The sequence below is a fragment of the Hyperolius riggenbachi genome, chromosome 10 (genome assembly GCF_040937935.1).
Source record: "Hyperolius riggenbachi isolate aHypRig1 chromosome 10, aHypRig1.pri, whole genome shotgun sequence".
NCBI classification, from domain to species: domain Eukaryota; kingdom Metazoa; phylum Chordata; class Amphibia; order Anura; family Hyperoliidae; genus Hyperolius; species Hyperolius riggenbachi.
The window spans coordinates 214,654,689-214,673,850 of NC_090655.1; the positions used below are offsets into that span (position 1 = coordinate 214,654,689).

The 19,162-nt window shown below is 49.8% G+C and overlaps 5 protein-coding genes across 5 annotated transcripts; 2 read left to right on the top strand and 3 right to left on the bottom strand.

Moving 5' to 3' along the window:
• Positions 1-6,212: 6,212 nt before the first annotated feature.
• LOC137536282 (histone H4) lies at positions 6,213-6,770 on the bottom strand. Its single transcript, XM_068258421.1, has one exon. The coding sequence runs from the start codon at positions 6,762-6,764 to the stop codon at positions 6,453-6,455; it is 312 nt and encodes a 103-aa protein (XP_068114522.1). The 5' UTR covers positions 6,765-6,770; the 3' UTR covers positions 6,213-6,452.
• Positions 6,771-9,218: 2,448 nt separating this feature from the next.
• Positions 9,219-9,607, bottom strand: LOC137536800 (histone H2A type 2-B-like). The gene is made up of 2 exons (XM_068259000.1): positions 9,410-9,607; positions 9,219-9,356 (listed from the first exon to the last, which is right to left on the bottom strand). The coding sequence occupies exons 1-2, from the start codon at positions 9,605-9,607 to the stop codon at positions 9,219-9,221; spliced, it is 336 nt and encodes a 111-aa protein (XP_068115101.1).
• A 393-nt stretch (positions 9,608-10,000) lies between these two features.
• On the top strand, positions 10,001-10,401 carry LOC137536283 (histone H2B 1.1-like). The gene has a single exon (XM_068258422.1). The coding sequence runs from the start codon at positions 10,001-10,003 to the stop codon at positions 10,379-10,381; it is 381 nt and encodes a 126-aa protein (XP_068114523.1). The 3' UTR covers positions 10,382-10,401.
• Positions 10,402-11,596: 1,195 nt separating this feature from the next.
• On the top strand, positions 11,597-12,025 carry LOC137536285 (histone H3). Its single transcript, XM_068258423.1, has one exon. It carries the CDS (start codon positions 11,615-11,617, stop codon positions 12,023-12,025), a length of 411 nt encoding a protein of 136 aa, XP_068114524.1. The 5' UTR covers positions 11,597-11,614.
• Positions 12,026-12,864: 839 nt separating this feature from the next.
• LOC137536286 (histone H1C-like) lies at positions 12,865-13,533 on the bottom strand. The gene has a single exon (XM_068258424.1). It carries the CDS (start codon positions 13,531-13,533, stop codon positions 12,865-12,867), a length of 669 nt encoding a protein of 222 aa, XP_068114525.1.
• Positions 13,534-19,162: the final 5,629 nt, after the last annotated feature.

Below are 19,162 nucleotides of genomic sequence, written 5' to 3' on the forward strand. Positions count from 1 at the left end.
GCTTAACCTGTAAATGTACTGTATTCACTGGATGCATAAGAACTGGCTTACTGTACCACTGTATGTTTACTGCACCATCACCGACTCTGTAGTGCCAAAACTAGGGATGGGACGAATCCACAATTTCTTCAAATCCAAATCCGGATCCGAATTTCAAAAGGTTCTCGAATATCTCGAACCTTTCGATTCTCGAAGCTAACAAATTCTGCACATAAGAATTGTGCGATCCGTGGTATAGTTGCCCAGTATCCGCTCTGGATAATGAGTTGATGCTAATTATGCGGGCGTGGGGGGGGGGGGGGGGGGGAGGAGGCGCGGGGGGGTCGGAGGAGGACGAGAGAGAGCGGGGGGAGCCGTGGATGTGCGGCGATGCAGCGTCGGGATTCGGCGGGTTTCGGAAAATGAAAAATGGCATCGGGATTCGAATTCATGAATCTCGAATATTCCCCAATATTTGAGGGATTTGTGGATTCGCCGGATTCGTCGTCCCATCCCTAGCAAAAACCAACAACCCCAATTTTCTTCACTGTGTTAGGCTTGTGATGCAAGGCAGGAGGACCTGATGATGAAGCACTAGCAATTAGCGTGGACTCTTCCAAGACATGGGGCTTGAGTCACTAAGACAAATAAACAAACACAGAACATTCATATCGCGCTTTTCTCCTGGCGGACTCAAAGCGCCAGAGCTGCAGCCACTAGGACGCGCTCTATAGGCAGTAGCAGTGTTAGGGAGACTTGCCCAAGGTCTCCTACTGAATAGGTGCTGGCTTACTGAACAGACAGAGCCGAGATTCAAACTCTGGTCTCCTGTTTCAAAGGCAGAGCCCTTCGCCTTATTAAAGTTACCACGCCTTATCAAAGTAGCATTGCAAACTTATGCCTGCTAATTGGCAATGACGAGAGCTCCACTTGTCCTGCCCTGAGCCCCTGGGGGTTTGTAGCGCTCGCTATGCTACTCTGATAAGGCGTGAAAACTTTGATAAGGCGTGCTATTTGTCTTAGTGAATCAAGCCCATGGGGTCTAAAAATGGTTATGTGTCTTCACTAGAGCACTCCACAAGGCATGATGGGCTGCTACCCCTACGGGATGACAGACTACTTTGCTGCCTGGTGTCTACCAGGTAATGACCGCCGGGACTACCCCAACGTTGACCAGGGAGAACAGAAGAAGCTGCAATGCAGTCAATCAATAAAGTGATACCAGGCCAAAGGTCAGGGCAGGCCAGGCACCGATCAGAACATAATTGAGATCATAAGCAAAGGTCAAGGCAGGTGTAACGCATAACGCCATAAGTTATTATGCTCCTTGAAAAACCGATGAAGTTGTGGTTAGCCTTGCACGCACGTGTATATGCATGTGCATGAGAAGAAGCGCGAGCATGAGAAGAAGGATGTTGCAAAGGAGAGCCTGGCACAATGAATTTGCCTGGGATTGTGTGAAAAGACAGAAGAAGCCAAGACAGTCTATATCCATAGAAGTGTTCTAAAATTCATTCTACTCTGGAAATTTATCTCACAAAGCTATTATTGGGGTTTTAGAATAAAGTTTTCCTTTGACTGTTTACTTACCTATAGTTAAATATCTTTCACACTTGTCACTTTTAAACTAATGTCAAATAAAGCTCCCTAAAACATATCCTGCTTTGTGGTTTGTCCTATGGGGTATATGGAAGCACCAGATGTACCTCTTTCACAGGTGCACACTGCACATGAGCTGTCTGTCTGTGATTTGAGTTCTAATCTCTTCTTGCCTAGATCATTTTGAATTGTGAACACTAGAGATGTCACGAATTGTTCACCGGCAGACAGTATTATGCCAACTTCCACTGTTCACTAGAGATGGCCCGAACGGTTCGCTGGCGAATGGTTCCCGGCGTACTTCCGGGGTTCACGATTGCGGAGAACCGCAAACTTTTCCGGAAGTTCGGTTCGCCCCCATAGTTAATCATGAGGGTCAACTTTGACCCTCTACATCACAGTCAGCAGCAGGCACATTGTAGCCAATTAGGCTACACTCCCAATTGGAGCCACTCCCCCCCCCCCCCCCCCTTATAAAAGGCAGGCAGCGTCAGGCTTTGGACTCACTTGTGTGCCTGCATTAATTAGAGAAGGCAAAGCTGCTGCAGACTCTCATAGGGAATCATATGGCTATATATGATAAATGGGGATCATGTGTTTACCTATCCTAACTGGGGGTCATCTAGCTACCTATACTTTAAATGGGGGGCCTCCTCTGGCTACCTGTGCAATAAATGGGGGGTTACTTTACCTGTAGTAAAGGGCAATTTCTCAAATTACAATTGTGATTATTCACAGATGAGGGGGAATTAGACAGGCTAAATTAAATACATACAGGGTGCATTTATATGTTTTCATTCTGTCCTGCGCAAGAGTTGAGGTCCCACTTTAAGGCTGCTTACACACAGGGACGTTACACGCGCGCGCTAGTGCGCCTGTAACGCTCCCCCAACGCACAGCAATGTAACACAAGTGGGCTGTTCACACAGCCCACGTTGCGTTACATGTAACGCTGCACGTTCTCCTGAAAGTGCAGCATGCTACGGCGTTAGAGCGGCTTAAGCCACGTTAGACTGTCTGCACATGCGCAGTCATGTTGGGGAGGAGCGGAGAGCGGCCAGGCACATGGCTAATTAATATTCACTGCACGTTGTGACGTGCAGTGTTTACTTCCTGAAGCTGACGCTCTGTGCGGTGATTGGCCGGCGGGACCGCACAAGAGTACGCATCAAGGCATCACGGACGCCAGAGTGAGCTGCACAACGCGGCTCACTCTGACGTCCACATAGAAGAGCACCAGGCGTCGCGTTAGGTGCACGTTATGCGACCTTAACGTGGCACCTAACGCAACGTCTTAGTGTGCAAGTAGCCTAAATGTGACAGGCTTTCCTGGGTCGTCTCTGTGTAATGGGTGACAAGCATATGGGCTGCCCTACAGTGGTCAAAAAAACCTTTATTTCCGTACATATTACTGACTGTTTTACTGCACTTTTATCAAACATTTATCACACTTGGTACATTTTTAGTGAATACTCACTATTTTCACTATTTTTAGTGAATTATCACTGGAGGTAATTTTTCACCCAAAAAAGTTACCGCACATGGTTTTGTGAAAAGAGCCCAATGTATCAAATCTCAGCTACTGCTACAGTGTACAGAAACTGCTCAATACTTCCTCCTTCCCTATGTATAATAATGTATCAAATCTCACCTACTGCTACATTATTATACATAGGGAAGGAGGGAGTATTGAGCAGTTTCTATACACTGTATCAAATCTCACCTACTGCTACAGTGTACAGAAACTGCTCAATACTCCCTCCTTCCCTATGTATAATAATGTATCAAATCTCACCTACTGCTACAGTGTACAGAAACTGCTCAATACTCGCTCCTTCCCTATGTATAATAATGTATCAAATCTCACCTACTGCTACAGTGTACAGAAACTGCTCAATACTCCCTCCTTCCCTATGTATAATAATGTATCAAATCTCACCTACTGCTACAGTGTACAGAAACTGCTCAATACTCGCTCCTTCCCTATGTATAATAATGTATCAAATCTCAGCTACTGCTACAGTGTACAGAAACTACTCAATATACTCCCTCCTTCCCGATGTATAATGTATTAAATCTCAGTTCCTGCTACAGTGTATATGAACTTCTCAACGGTGGCAGCACTTTATTGTACAAGGAGAAGGATCCTTGTACAATAAAGTGCTGCCACCGTGTGGTGAACATTAAACCTGTGGTCTGAAAAACGACTGTAGTCCCCGATACTATAACGGAAATTAATGTAACAAACAATATAACATGGATGCACAAAGTACTACCATAGCGCTTTCTATAGAGGCAGTGGGTGGTCCTGAGAATGTGGGTGAAACTTTGTTTCCTCAGATGGATACATACTAAGCTCACATCTAACAGCTGCACGATTTACATTTACGTGTTTGTATCTGCTCTGCGCCAAGCACAAGCTGCCAAAGCGTTCAGGCAAGTGGGAGTACCGGGGCCATACGGTTACAATGGGCTCTATTCTCAAAACTTCAAATAAAATGACTTCTAACCCGTTTTTTTTTTTTTTTAGTAACAACCTTTCAGTATATTTACAAGCAAGATAATCACTTATAGGAAGTGGTTCCTAGCTACCTTCAATGTTACTTTTCTTACTTTAATTACATTTTAGATTGCTCTTTGGAAGCTTTCAAATGTAACCTAGATAAAGTGAAAACCAAGACGATCACAACGCTTTGTGAACCATACCTATTGTATCCCCAGATGTGTCATACTGACCTCACATACAGAATCAGAATCATTTATTTTGCAAAGTACAATGGGGGTTGTACCCGGAATTGTTTTTGGCTCATACAGGGTCGGAGATGGTACAAACACATACATGCAATCCTTAAAACAGGGGTCTCAAACGCAATTTACCTGGGGGCCGCAGGAGGCAAAGTCAGGATGAGGCTGGGCCGCATAAAGGATTTCACAATCGCAGTGCATCACCGCCTCTGCCTGCCCCTCTGGCCCTCTCACTCTTCCTTCACAGAGAGAGGCGGGGAGAAGCAGCGATGCGCGGCGATTGACGTCAGGAGGGGCAGAGCTGAAGTTGAAAGCTCTGCCCCTTCCAGGAAATGCCGGCGGATAAAATATTGTATCGAGGGCCGCAAATGGCCCGTGAGTTTGAGACCCCTGCCTTAAAACATCCAATCAGGTACAGTATGGAACAAAGTAAGCATATACTTATATATACATACAGCACATAATAACTATAGTGAAGGACGCGTGGGGAAGTCTGGAGTGCTGTGTGAGGGGAGCAGCCACATCTACCGGCGGTGCTCGCTCCGCAGCAGTTCCAGATGTCCCGCAATGTGCCCTGGTAAAGAGTGGATAGAGAAAGAGAGAAGGGATAGCTAAAAAAGAAAGAATAAGGAAGAAAGAGAGAGATAACCCCAGGTAAAGGACTAGGGGGGTAATCCGCTGCCGTCCATGGCACTCAAAATGCTTTGCAGCGATACTTTGAATCAGATGCCCCCCAGTCTAACCCTAGGAGAGAGACAGAGAGGAGAGAGGAAAGTGGAAAGGACAGTGATAGAGTCCCCTTAGGATTGCGGCACAACCTGGTCGGTTAGTGTCCATTTGTGTCTCACTGGCTGGCTTTGTCCACTGCAGAGATTGGTACCCAAAGTTAGGGATAGTGCTAGGTGTCGAAGTGGCTGAAGTCGGTGCGTTGTCGGTAAAGCCATTTCTCCAATGCAGCTTACACAACTTCCCTGCAGGGCTAGGGCCGAGTCAGACCCACGGCTAGGGCTAGTAGTGTTGTCCGGATTATGAACGATTCGGATCTTAGATCCGAATCATCAAAATGAGTGATTCGGATCGCAAATGGGGCGGGGCCAGGAGCAACACGCCGCCCTCTCAGCGGGGTCCTGGAAGCAGAGCAGAGATGGATCGCTCTGTTAAAGGGGAGGCAGCCTTGCACAGCCACAGGTAGATGAGAGAGAGGAGACATCGGTGCCACTGCCAGATATGTGTAGAGCACACATACTTGCTGAAATGTGCTGCTCATTATAGGCTGTCTTGTTCCGTAGTTGAGCACAGTGAACACATTGGAAACTTTTGGCACAGCTCAGTAACGTTACAGGCAGCAGGCTGGGCTAGAAAAGGGCAGGCACTGTAATTGCTGAGCAATATGATCCTCCTGCACTGCTCTATACAGCTGCACTTCACTTCTGGGAATGCTTTGGGGAATGGGAGTTGGGAGTATACAGATGAACATATAGGTGACATGTAAAGCATGATTGCAGCAAGTGGGTATTACGTGCAAACAAACATTTCTGCTCGTCCCTCCTCCCTTCTCTGTCCACTCCCTGCCCATCTTCTCCCCTTCTCTGTGTGTCCACCCCCCTCCCCTTCTCCTGTCCTGTTAGTCATCTCACCCCCGAATTCTTCCCTTGTAAAATGATCCCAGATTCGGATCAAAGATCAAGATCTTTTCAATGATCCGATTCGAATCATCCAGATCATTGAAAAGATCCGAACATCACATCTTAGGGGTAGTCCCATGCTGGATCTGTAGCTTGGAGAGCTGCTTGATGGAGTGCAAGTGGCCTAGCCCCTGGGAAGATATAAGTTACAGGCAGAAGACTCCAGGATGGTTAACTGGGGGAGTATGGAGGCAGCAGCAGCAGCATCTGATGGCCTCGAGGTGTGGTGTGCAGGCAGCTATAGTAGCATCGGACCTACTATGGCGGTGAAGCTGTGCCTTTAAATGCGGCGTCCTCCGGTTCCCCTGGCAGCGGCGTGCCTCAGCTGTCAGGTAATAGGTCAATACTTCTAGCGGTAGTACTGCAGAGCGCTTCTATAGAGGTGGTGGGTGGCCCTGAGAAGGGCCGTTTGTTTTTGTGTAGTCGGGATGGAGTCAGGGTAGTTTAGCCGCCGAAGCCGTAGAGGGTGCGCCCCTGGCGTTTCAGGGCGTACACCACATCCATGGCGGTGACGGTCTTCCTCTTGGCGTGCTCGGTGTAGGTGACGGCATCGCGGATGACATTCTCCAGGAAAACCTTCAGCACTCCGCGAGTCTCCTCATAGATGAGGCCGGAGATACGCTTGACACCCCCTCTGCGGGCCAGGCGGCGGATGGCGGGCTTAGTGATGCCCTGGATGTTGTCCCGGAGCACCTTCCTGTGCCGCTTGGCGCCTCCTTTCCCGAGACCTTTGCCGCCCTTTCCTCTGCCAGACATGATGCTTCTTCTCTGCTGGAGATACACAATACTGTGCGCTGCCGCCTCCCCTCCTCTTATACAGGCTGAGCGGACCTGACAGGAGACTGCGCAGAGGGGGAGGAGCCAAGGGCGGGTTAGTCATTATACGTCTACTTTGTAGTTGTTCTGCTTCCTCTACTTTTAATATTACATACAATGTTACATTTCTGACATTTAGCAGCAGCGCTCCCTACAGGTCAGGGCTTATATTGGCAGTAATGTGCTCTGTCAGCTCACAAAGCATCACAAGTAACACTTCTGCATAGGCTCTCCGGCATGTTTCCCCTCACACTGGGCATAATGTAACAGCTGTGCTGCTAAATGACGATCTATTTGTCCCTCCAGGAATAGAATATCATAATGTTGCTGTTATCCTTTTAATTTCTTACGGGGTCTGGTCGCTCTACTTTTACTATATCTTGACGTTTGGCAGCGCTGCGTACAGAGAGACCAGTGATTATATTCGGTAATTGGTTTTCTCTCCTCAGAAGCCAACATAAATATCACTCCTAATGGATTCCTGTCCTGTTTATCTCACACTGGACATGTTATGACAGCTGTACTAAATGATCTCTTTGTCTCCTCCAGAGGATCTATTTGTTCCCTTGTAGTAAATTACATTGTTACGACATAAACTCAATCCTGCATATCTCTTATGGCTGAACTCTGAGCTGGCATTGCAGGGAGCAGCACAGCCGGGGAAATGCCGAATATTATGGGGCAGCTGCCGGTGCAGCATCACATAATAGCCGCAACAGAGAGCGGCACATCCATCCCGCCTGTTCCACGGAAATTCGGCGGCAAATTTGAAAATCGCAACTGCTCTGCCTTAGCCAATCACAGCTACACAAACGTCTCCGCTCAGCCAATAGCTTTGCCAGAGTATTACTGCCTCTACATTGTGAATCAGACATTGGCCGTGCAGATACATATGCCTTTGTTGGCGCTACTGGGTGTTTCTAATGAATACCCCAAATGATGAAATACATTAATTGTAAAAGATTATAATGTGATGACTATTTTAATTAAAACAAGCCTGTTACGATCCATCCTGAATAGGAACGATCCCTCCACCACCACCACACGTGATGCTCTCTATTGCTGTGCTAATAGCGCTAATGCTTCCGTATAGGAGTGCTGCCTGCAGGCTGATCTGCTTATGGGATTGTGGATCAGGATTACTGTACAGCCGTATAACATTGCATCTGATTCAGAGCCAGGAACACGTGTGGCTGCCAAACAGGAGGATCCATCTGATTCTTTTACATGGTATTTGGCAATATGGAGCTTGGCTTTAGTCTATGAAATATTGTTTGTAACGTTAACCTATCATCTCCGTTAATATGGTGTGGACTTTGTAAGCACACCATCGTGTGACACGTCTCTGCATGCAGCAGAGGAAACAATATAATGCGCATCAGGCTCTGTATAGACCGTGTGCGTGGCTCTGAGAAGAATATGTAACCATATTGCTCTCCTACACGCACGTGTCTCAGCCATTTAGCAGTTTGGGTTGAGCACAAAAGAGATGCAGAAGTGTAAGCTATTCGTGGAGAATGTATTTCATGCAGAAAGGTAAATGTACAGTATATTTAATCGCTGAACAAGCTGCCAGGAACCCTCTGTAGCCAGCTTTACCTGTTCCTCGAATTATGTTCAGTTTGACCTAAAGGCTCATTGTCCGACCGCTCTGCCCATGACCGATAGAGGAGCGATCTATTGGCTGTTGCGCAAATATCTGGGGAAATACTTCAAAGAGATTAAAATATATTTGGGGAAAGTATAGCCTTGGCAAATGCTGAAGGAAATACCGGCAGAGCGATAGGTAAAATGGAGGCGGAATGCATTGCCGATACTCGCAGGGAATTTATATTTTTAGAATGAGCAAATCGAGATATATCGGTCACGGGTTAGTTTGTGCAGATCTATAGTGGCGGGAAAAACCGTTACCATTTCAAATTGATAATTAAACTATCAACTGATTTGACCCAACCAATCACCGTGTACAATTTCTCTCCCTTCATCCATAAACGCGCAAAACCTAAATGGATTGGATGTCTGACACCTGCTCCGCTGCACTGTCACACAAGCAGCTATATTGCTGCCGAATTGAACATTTTACTGTATTTAACTATTTTTACTGCGGAACAATGACTTGACAAAATCCGTCCCGCAGATTGCCAGCAATTAGTGCCTAATATATACCCGCAAATAAGATTATTCAATTATGATAGTTTTTGAGAAAACCATCCATCGATCTTTACTTCATACCGATACATCAGTGTGCGCGCTAAAATATTGTATACCCGACCTACATGTGACAATATGATAAGCATGTTCTGTACTCGGCTCTGTATAGACCGTGTGGGTGGCTCTGAGAAGAGCCTTTGTGGTTCTGTACTGTGTGTGTCCGGCTGCTGCTGCTGCAGGGAATTACTTGCTCTTGGCCGCCTTGTGGCTCTCGGTCTTCTTGGGCAGCAGCACGGCCTGGATGTTGGGCAGGACTCCCCCCTGGGCGATGGTCACCCCACCCAGCAGCTTGTTGAGCTCCTCGTCGTTGCGGACAGCCAGCTGCAGGTGGCGGGGGATGATGCGGGTCTTCTTGTTGTCCCGGGCGGCGTTGCCAGCCACAGGATCTCAGCGGTCAGGTACTCCAGCACTGCGGCCAGATAGACCGGAGCTCCGGCCCCCACCCGCTCCGCATAGTTGCCCTTCCTCAGCAGACGGTGAACACGGCCGACTGGGAACTGCAGGCCGGCCCGGGAGGAGCGAGTCTTGGCCTTAGCACGGGCCTTGCCGCCTTGTTTGCCGCGTCCAGACATGATGATGGCAGATAATCAGGATGTGTCTCTCCAACGCAAGTATCCTAATCCAGCCCTCCTCCTTCTATATATACTCTGCAGGCTGTGTCCCGCGCTGTCACCTGATTGGCTGCTATTCAGTACTGCCAATGGCGGCTCGGTCTAGCAATCCGCCAATCAGCGACTGGGGCGGTGCTCTGCATGTTATACCTGAATAGCCGGTGTGTAGTTGTGCTAAACCAATGAGGGAGAAGGGGCGGTGATCGGGCGGTGCCAGTGACGCTGCCAATCAGCACAGCAGCTCCTCAGTAGCTGCGTTTGCATAGGCCGCCCATATAAGGAGGGGAGGCGGCGCTGTGGCCTCTCTGTATATCTCCGCACTCCGCAGTGACTGAGAAGCAGCATCTTCCAGCCATGCCTGAGCCAGCCAAGTCCGCTCCTGCCCCCAAGAAGGGCTCCAAGAAAGCTGTGAGCAAGAACCAGAAGAAGGACGGCAAGAAGCGTAGGAAGAGCAGGAAGGAGAGTTACGCCATCTACGTGTACAAGGTGCTGAAGCAGGTACATCCCGACACCGGCATCTCCTCCAAGGCCATGAGCATCATGAACTCCTTCGTCAATGACATCTTCGAGCGCATCGCTGGGGAAGCTTCCCGTCTGGCTCATTACAACAAGCGCCACACTATCACCTCCCGGGAGATCCAGACCGCCGTCCGCCTGCTGCTGCCGGGAGAGCTGGCCAAGCACGCCGTGTCCGAGGGCACCAAGGCCGTCACCAAGTACACCAGCGCCAAGTAACAGCGCTGCCCGGATACTAAGCACACCCCAAAGGCTCTTCTAAGAGCCACCCACCAAATCACTACAGAGCTGTCCTATGCAATTTTAACACACATGAAGTTAAATGTTTTGCCTGATTTATCTTTATAATTTGCTCTATAACGTAACTTATCAGCTCTCTTCAAATTGCTAAAGTCCTTCAACTTATTGTTGCCTTTCTATGGGGTTTTAGGTGTAAGTAAGGACACTAGAATTACGGAGAGAACACGTGGCGGGCCCATATCGGCTATGATATCCTGACTATACATTACGGCTATTCCTATCGCAGTCAGAGCAATGCAATCCCCGTCTGGCTGCTTAGTTGGTCACAAGTTGGTAGTGAATTAATAGGGGAAATATATGTACTCACACCTATTGTTTAGGACGCTGCAAATTCTTTAGGCTCTCATATGCCGCAAAGTATTTTCCCAGAATACAGTGATATATATCTATGTACATTTAAGAATTGCGAGGTGCCGAAACCTTGCAGTATCTTTTTAAATTTTCGTTTGTCCGCTATCCTAAGCGTCCAATCACGTTTCCTCGATACATACTGGGATGTGTGTAATAATATCTATGAATGAAGATCTGCAGTGAGCGTTGCTGTGATCCATGTGTATTCTTTCCAGTGATCCTCGCCGCACATAACAGCACAGCGGCCTGTAACTGGTGGCTGATGAATGGTGCCAGGGAGGGACAGGGATCCTCCGTCCCGCCAATCTGTAGTCACAAGTGATGTGTAGCTTCCCAGCCGGCTGCAGCTGCCTAGATAGATACAATATTTGGGCTGTTCATGTATCTATTTCTCTCATCTGTTACAATGTTTCCTCTCTGGCTCCGGTCTCCTCTCCTCCTCTGATCTGAGCCGATACATAACAGCTTGTGCTGTGTGAGCTGCAGAGAAACAAGTACTTTATTTTATGTTCCTAATCCTTCCACTATTTCCCGCGGCTTTATAATTACCTAGTATAGTTTTTTTTATTTTTAGTTTAATTAATAGGCAAGAATGACCTCTTAGGGGAAATTGGCGGGCTGCTGCTGGAACAATAGCCTGGCGGTACATTTGAACAATAACGGATGCCCTCCAATAGCCAATCAGGGAGAGACAAGACACGCCCCGACCAATCAGAGGGCAGAGCTCAGTATAAATAGGAGTAGCGGCGGCTGTGTCTCCCCATATTCGCAGCAGCACATTAGTGACGCTGATTAGCAGGCATGGCCAGAACCAAGCAGACAGCCCGCAAGTCCACCGGCGGGAAGGCTCCCCGCAAGCAGCTGGCTACTAAAGCCGCCCGTAAGAGCGCTCCAGCCACCGGCGGAGTGAAGAAGCCCCACCGCTACCGGCCCGGCACTGTGGCTCTCCGCGAGATCCGCCGCTACCAGAAATCCACCGAGCTGCTAATCCGCAAGCTGCCCTTCCAGCGCCTGGTGCGGGAGATCGCTCAGGACTTCAAGACCGACCTGCGCTTCCAGAGCTCGGCCGTCATGGCTCTGCAGGAGGCTAGCGAGGCTTATCTGGTGGGGCTCTTCGAGGACACCAACCTGTGCGCCATCCACGCCAAGAGGGTCACCATCATGCCCAAAGACATCCAGCTGGCCCGCAGGATCCGCGGCGAGAGGGCCTAATCACGTCACGCAGCCATCCTATTACGTCACACAAAGGCTCTTTTCAGAGCCACCCCACATTCTCCTTGCAGAGCAGTTTTACAAAGTGTATTATCACTAAACTCTTCCAATGTGCCAGTCTGATCCAAGGGGAAGGTGGGTGGCCGAGAGATTTGGAAATGCAAGGACACTACCGGCTCTCTACACGAGGAAACACTCTGAAGTATAACATTGTTCTAATTTCTAACAAGTATATATTACAGTAGCGGATTCTACATAGTACACAGCGGGTCAGATCAGCATTCAGCAACGCTGATCCCTCTGTAGGGACCGATCCTTCCGCCTTAATCACTAAACAAATGTATAGTAAGCCATTGCATTTGTCTCAGCCATTCACTTCGACATCGCCGACGGGTACTTGACTTGCAGACATTTGAGCAAAGCTACAAGCCACTGTAGTGCATATATATTACACATTGGATTTTTAAGAGGAAAGTGGCCTTAGCCGACATACGTTGAGCTGCGGTGAGTGAAGCAGCATGTTATATAACAGCCATCACAGTAGCCATACATCTAAGCCTTCGGTACAGGGTGTGACTTGGAAGTGCTGGGATTCCGGTAGAGGAGTAACACCATTTAAACGTACTGCTGCCGGCAGTTTTAGCAATGAGCAGACTAGGATATATGGGGGTAACGGATCGCTTGAAAATTGCTGGACTCAATGACATGTCTAAGTTTGCAATGCACTCCGTTACATGTACTACCTACACGCCGACAAACAGAAAACATCACAGCCCTTTGGGGGAGAGATTGGGTGGCTCTGAAAAGAGCCTTTGGGTTTATGAGAGACAATCTTCGACTTATTTCTTCTTAGGAGCGGCCTTTTTAGGTTTGGCTGCCTTCTTTGCCGGGCTCTTAGCGGCTTTAGGCTTGGCTGCCTTCTTTGCCGGGCTCTTAGCGGCTTTAGGCTTGGCTGCCTTCTTTGCCGGGCTCTTAGCGGCTTTAGGCTTGGCTGCCTTCTTAGCCGGGCTCTTAGCGGCTGCAGGTTTCTTGGCCGCTTTCTTCGGACTCTTCTTGGCAGCACTGGGGGCTTTCTTAGCTTTCTTTGGAGACTTGGCCGCAGCAGCCGGCTTCTTGGACTTAGCCGCAGCGGACGGCTTTTTCTTGGCGGCCGCCTTGTCTTTGCTGCCCTCCTTCTTGCTGATCTTGAAGGAGCCGGAGGCGCCGGTACCTTTGACATGGACAAGGGTGCCCTTTGTCAGCAAGCTCCTGACGGCCAGCTTGAGGCGGCTGTTATTCTTCTCTACATCGTATCCTCCGGCAGCCAGAGCCTTCTTCAGGGCGGCCAGGGAGACCCCGCTGCGCTCCTTAGAGGCGGACACGGCTCTGACGATCAGATCGGACACGCTGGGACCGGAAGGCTTGTTGCTGGCTTTCTTGGCTCCTCCGGTTGCCGCCTTCTTGCTCTGCTTCTTCTTGGCGGCGGGCTCCGCTGCGGGAGGGGTGGCTGCTGGTGCGGTCTCTGCCATCTTCCTGCACAACACAGTGTAACATTGCAGGGATAGCGCCAATCAGCGCATATATAGCCTCTCCGGCCGCGCTGCCATTGGCTGCTGATAGGAGCGCGCCTCGTCTTCCTATTGGAGGGATCCGGACTCTCTGCCGCCCCTCCTCTCCACACAGCTGTCACTGCTCGGCTCTCTGCTTGTGTTTCCTGCCGGGAGAAACGTGGGTTTATTCCCTCCGGTATATAGCAGTGTGCCCCCTGTGTGTGGCCGCCCGGCTGGCAGGGGTCTCCCCTCCCCCATTACAGCTCCGGGGGACTTCTGAGCGGAGGCTGCGGCCGGGAAATCCCGCTCTTATGTGACCAGCTCTGCTTACTGCTCCCCCGATCTCTTCTGTCTCCATCATTATCAGGGGGAATACAACGTCTAATATACAATGTTTTCTGTCACTCCCCCCTCAATATGAAGAAAAGTATCTCCGCCATGCATCATATGGGGCTGGGGGGCTACTGACCCCTGGAGGGGAATATCAGGCTGAGAAATGTGCAGGATACTAGCACATAGGATGGGCCTACATCACACATGAGATGTCTAGAGTGTTTGTATTTCCCAACTAGAATCTTAGACTTGCATTATAGATACTAGTAAACAAGTGTATGCTGACTGCTGGTCAGGCCGAGGCAGACACTGGGGACTGGGGGAGACTATGGGCAATGGTTACAGAGGGGATGAAAAGGAGGCACTTAATGGTTAATAGAATAGATGCAGAGTAGTGATGGGCGAACATCCAGATGTTCGGGTTCGGCCGAACATGCCCCCGATATTCGGCATGTTCGGGCCGAACCCAACCCGAACATGTCCCTTTGGGGCCCCTATAGGGTCTCTGCATAAAGGGAAAGCATGCCCCCGAGCGCGGGGGGGGGGGGGGGGGGGTCGGAAATGCCCCCCACCCCTCCCCGCTAAGCTCTCCCTTCTGCTGGACCCTATAAAATTAAATCTAAGTCCCCCGAAGGTACCTTGCAGGCTGGCAGGAGGAGGGCAGGAAGCGGGCAGCCGGAGAGCATAGGCGCTAGTACCATCTGATACTTCCGCCCGCTCTCTGACGCACTTCCTGTTTACATTTGTAAGTCACGTCAAGAGAGAGCAGAACATGATGACACGTACCCTCGTACGCGTCATCGCTGTACTCCTGCTGTCTCTTGACGCGACTTACAAAAGTAAACAGGAAGTGCATCAGAGAGAGGGTGGAAGTACCAGATGGTACTAGCTCCTATGCTCTCCGGCTGCCTGCTTCCTGCCCTCCTCCTGCCAGCCTGCAAGGTACCTTCGGGGGACTTAGATTTAATTTTATAGGGTCCAGCAGAAGGGAGAGCTTAGCGGGGAGGGGTGGGGGGCATTTCCGACCCCCCGGGCTCGGGGCATGCTCTCCCTTTATGCTGGGACCCTATAGGGGGCTATGTTCGGCCGGACACGGCTGTGTTCGGCCGAAAAAAGAAGGCCTGTTCGGGTTCGGGCAGCGTGCCCGAGCACCCTCCCGAACACCATGAGGTGTTCGGGGGGTGCCGAACCGAACCCGAACAGGCCAAAATCCGGGCGCACCCGAACAGTGGCGAACACTGTTCGCCCATCACTAATGCAGAGTGAGTAGATCACAAAATGTGCAGATTCGGTGCAGAATTAGAGTAAATGAGAGGAGGGTAGATAGGATCCCAACCTGAACAGAGAACACTAAGGGCCCTTTTCCAAGGGCTGCAAAACTGCACATTCAGTGAGCACAGCAGTTAGCAGCGGGCACGGGCAGTTAGCAGGCAGCGGATAACAGTTATGAGTTGTGTGTCAGTCTTTCCACTGCCTATCAACTGCTCGTGGAAAAGGGTCTTATGATCTTTAGACAGTTAACATCGGCATCAAAATGTGAACCAGGTAACTTTCAGCAGCTGCAAGACATTGGGGAAGGTTTGTGGTCTGAGTATAGCCTAACCAGGGGAGAGAGGCAACAGGGAAGGGAGGTAGACTGCCAAGAGAACAAATGAAAAGAAATGAAATAAACAATTAAACAGTGTATGCTGAATACACCTTCAAGGGTGATACCAGGCCATGGTCGTTGGTCGGGGGCCAGATTATGAAACCATAGCCTGAGTACAATGACAAGCACCAGGCATGTGACAAACACTGCAAACCAATGTGGCAGAATTGTTCTTTTTATATCTGACCTTATTTTCCATCAGACTGTTCCTACAGGTGAGCATCCTCCTAATTCATGTTCAGAGTGTGGGAAATGTTAAAATAATAAAGGGTATTTATTTAACCGCCAAAGAAAATGAACAGGTGATCACGTGTATCCCTGTTCAGAGTGTGAGGAATAGTTAATTGATAAACATAAGCTTTGTAGACAGCAGAGAAGTCTCACGGGGAAGTGCCCTTTTTGTGCAGAGTGTGGGAAATGTTTCTGTGATAAACAATATCTTCTTTTACACCAGAGAAGTCACACAGTTGAACGGCCTTTTCCTGTTCAGATTGCGGGGAATGATCCATTTTGATAGGAAACCTTCTTAGACACCAGAGAAGTCCCACTGGTTAGTGTCTTAGTGCAGATTGTGGGAAATGCTTTATGCATAAGGCAACATTTGTTGCACACCAGATGCACCACAGCCTCTCTGAAGCTCATGACAGGCGTGTTGTAGTTTTAGGAGTGTTTTGTTACTGCAGCAACATGTTTGTATTTAGCACAAGTACATCACACCCCTGAGAGGATGCTAAAGGGTCATTCATGGGAAAGTGATATTGGTTTCTTAGCTGAAGTCTGAGGGAGAGAGCTAACCGACCAGGACAATGTCACACTTGGCCCTTGCCAGCTGGCAAGGTCACCTGCTATCGATGTTGCCTCCATGGAAGTTGGAGCCTCCTCACTCTACACAGGGATGCTCAGCAGAGCTCGAATATTCGAGTAGCTCGAATATTCGAGCTCTTTTTCAGCTATTCGAGGTCGAATACCGAGCTCGAATAGCTGCAGCTATTCGAATGGGCTATTCGAGTGAACTGGAATAGCCCACTCACTATTCGCGCTATTCGAGCAAACAGCGCTATTCGAGCTCAAATACCGAGCTCAAATAGCGTCATAGCCCAGATTGATGTCCTTAGAGCCAATCAGAGGGCTCCCAGGCCCTCTGACGGCAGCCAATCACAGAGGGGGACCCTGGCCAGCCCCTACCCTATAAATAGCGGCCGCCATGTTCGGTTTTTCCGTCCTTGCCTGACTTGTACAGAGAGAGATCTGCTCCTTTGTGCTTTGGCTTAGCAAGTGCTCTATTGTGGTCAATCACCTAGCGTTTTTGCTCACATACACCTGCTATATACACCTATATTGTTGTTAGCTAGATAGAGATTGTATTTTAGTTAGTAGCTTGTGTGTTACATAGAGACAGGCAGCTGCTGCAGGCAAGCTGTGTGGGCAGCTGTCCTCCTGTCCTCTGTTAGTTTATTTCTCATCTATACCAGTGTTTCTGCTGTGTATTCTACCCTGTCTTGTCCTTTACTTACTGAGTGATTATTGTATTTTGTAGTTATACTACTGTACTAGGGACACTCACTGTTACTGTTCATAGCTCCTGCGTGTGTGTGCGTGCACTGTCTGTAGTGTACACAGTACACAGTATTCCCTTCTACTGAATCATCTGATTAGTTACTACTGAATCTGATTATTGTATTTTCTAGTTGTACTTACTGTACTAGGGACACTCAGTCACTGTTCATAGGCTAGCTCGTGTGTGTGTGTGTGTGTGTGTGTGTGTGTGTGTGTGTGTGTGTGTGTGCGTGCGTGCGTGCGTGCGTGCGTGCGTGCGTGCGTGCGTGCGTGCGTGCGTGCACTGTCTGTAGTGTACACACACTCTATTTCCTTCTACTGAATCTGATTACTACTGATTATTGTATTTTCTAGTTAGTGTACTAGGGGACACACTCACTGTTCACTGTTCACACTTACTGATTACTGATTATTGTATTTTGTATTTGTACTGTACTAGTAATCACTTAGCGATCTAATCACTTAGTGATTAGTGTCACCTCACCCACCAACCCAATCCATTAAAGTTCCCCACTTTTTCACCCGCCCTTTTAAAAAACTTTTTTGTTTACGCCCAAAACATCTAAGATGTCTGGAAGTGGCAGCCAGCGCGGTTTGGGCAAGGGGAAGGGCAGCAAGGGAATCAGGAGGAGAGGGAGCAGCATTGTGGCAAGCCGCGCCACCATGCACAGTTCCGCAGCAGCAGCAGCTGCGTCAGTGGCTAACATTCCGCCTATAGCCACTGGCCGTGGATGCCTTGGGCGCCCAGCAGGAGCATCAGCAACTCACGCTGCAGAGACACAGCCGCAGCAGCGTGTAGTACCTGCTCCTATTTTCCTCCAGCCGGGTCGGAAACGTCCCATTGAGGAAAAGGATGCAGCCACTGTGGTGCAACTGATGACGGAGGATGAGCAGCCCGCCATCAGCTCTGCATCCGAGGCCTCCACCCTCACCACCACCACCACCCCTGTTCGCAGCAGCCGCCCAGCAGGGCCGGGGGAGGAGGCCAGTTCACCGTCAGTTGACGATCTGTCATTCAGCAGTCTTTTGACCCCAGGCATCATGAGTCAATTGTCTGCTGTTGTTGGCGATTTTGAGGAGGAGATGCTGATGGGCACTTTGGGGGAGGAGGGATTGGACAGCAAGACTGTGGCGACAGTCAAGCAGCCCATCCATGCATCAGGAGAGGAGTTTGGGGGGTCATCATCCCAGCAGGACATGTTTCAGGAGGGGATGATGATGATGATGACAGGGTGACAGACAAAGACTGGGTGCCACCACCAGCACCTGGGGATGTCATCATCAGCAGCTCTGAGGAGGAGGAGGAGGATGCACTTGTGGGCCTTGCAAGGAGGCGCATCATTGCAAGCATTGGCAGCAGTAGGCAGGTCCCACAGCCTGCTGGTGTCTCAGGCTCAGCAGCAGCAGCTGCATCTGCCAGTACCACCACCAGCCGCACCCAAGCCGCCGTCCCCCCCCCCCCCCCCCCCAACCACCACAGGGAGACAGGCAGCAACGGCTCCAGGCCGTAGGGGGGGTTTTCTTGTCACCAATCTGGCAATTTTTCTCCATGCCCACAGTTTACAGCAAGTACGCCACTTGCAACCACTGTCAGCGGAAGTTGAGCAGAGGTTCAGACCCCTTAAAGTTCAGCACCAGCTCTCTCATCAACCATCTTGCTGCTAAACATTACCACCAGCATGAGGAGTTCCAGAGGCTTAAGGCATCTGGTGCTGGCAGTGGCACCACACCCATCACTGCACAGCCTTCAGCAGCAGCAGCAGCAACAGCAGCCACCTGCCCTCCTGCTCCTCCAGCACCACCAGCAGGAGTGCGGAAACGCACTGCTCCTCCCCCCTCTGCAACTCCTGCCGCCGACACTGAGGCCTGTTCTGGCAGCCAGTCCTCAGTGGCCTTCTCTGCTGTCTCCGCTGATTCCCGTGCTAGCAAAAGGCGACGCCAGAGACTTTTGAGCGAGTCCTTCCAGGGGGTGGTTAGGGCTCTGCCTCCCAGCAGCCGTTGCGTGTGGCAGCTGAACGGCTTGCTGGCACGGGCCATGTGCTCCCAACTCCTGCCGTACACGCTCGGGCA

Excerpts from the sequence above, each read along its gene's own strand:
- LOC137536282 (XM_068258421.1), bottom strand. The coding sequence starts at position 6,764 with ATGTCTGGCAGAGGAAAGGGCGGCAAAGGTCTCGGGAAAGGAGGCGCC.
- LOC137536800 (XM_068259000.1), bottom strand. The coding sequence starts at position 9,607 with ATGTCTGGACGCGGCAAACAAGGCGGCAAGGCCCGTGCTAAGGCCAAG. Across the intron at positions 9,357-9,409 it reads CCGCTGAGATCCTGTGGCTG|CTGGCTGTCCGCAACGACGA; the intron begins GCAACGCCGCCC and ends CGCCACCTGCAG.
- LOC137536283 (XM_068258422.1), top strand. The coding sequence starts at position 10,001 with ATGCCTGAGCCAGCCAAGTCCGCTCCTGCCCCCAAGAAGGGCTCCAAG.
- LOC137536285 (XM_068258423.1), top strand. The coding sequence starts at position 11,615 with ATGGCCAGAACCAAGCAGACAGCCCGCAAGTCCACCGGCGGGAAGGCT.
- LOC137536286 (XM_068258424.1), bottom strand. The coding sequence starts at position 13,533 with ATGGCAGAGACCGCACCAGCAGCCACCCCTCCCGCAGCGGAGCCCGCC.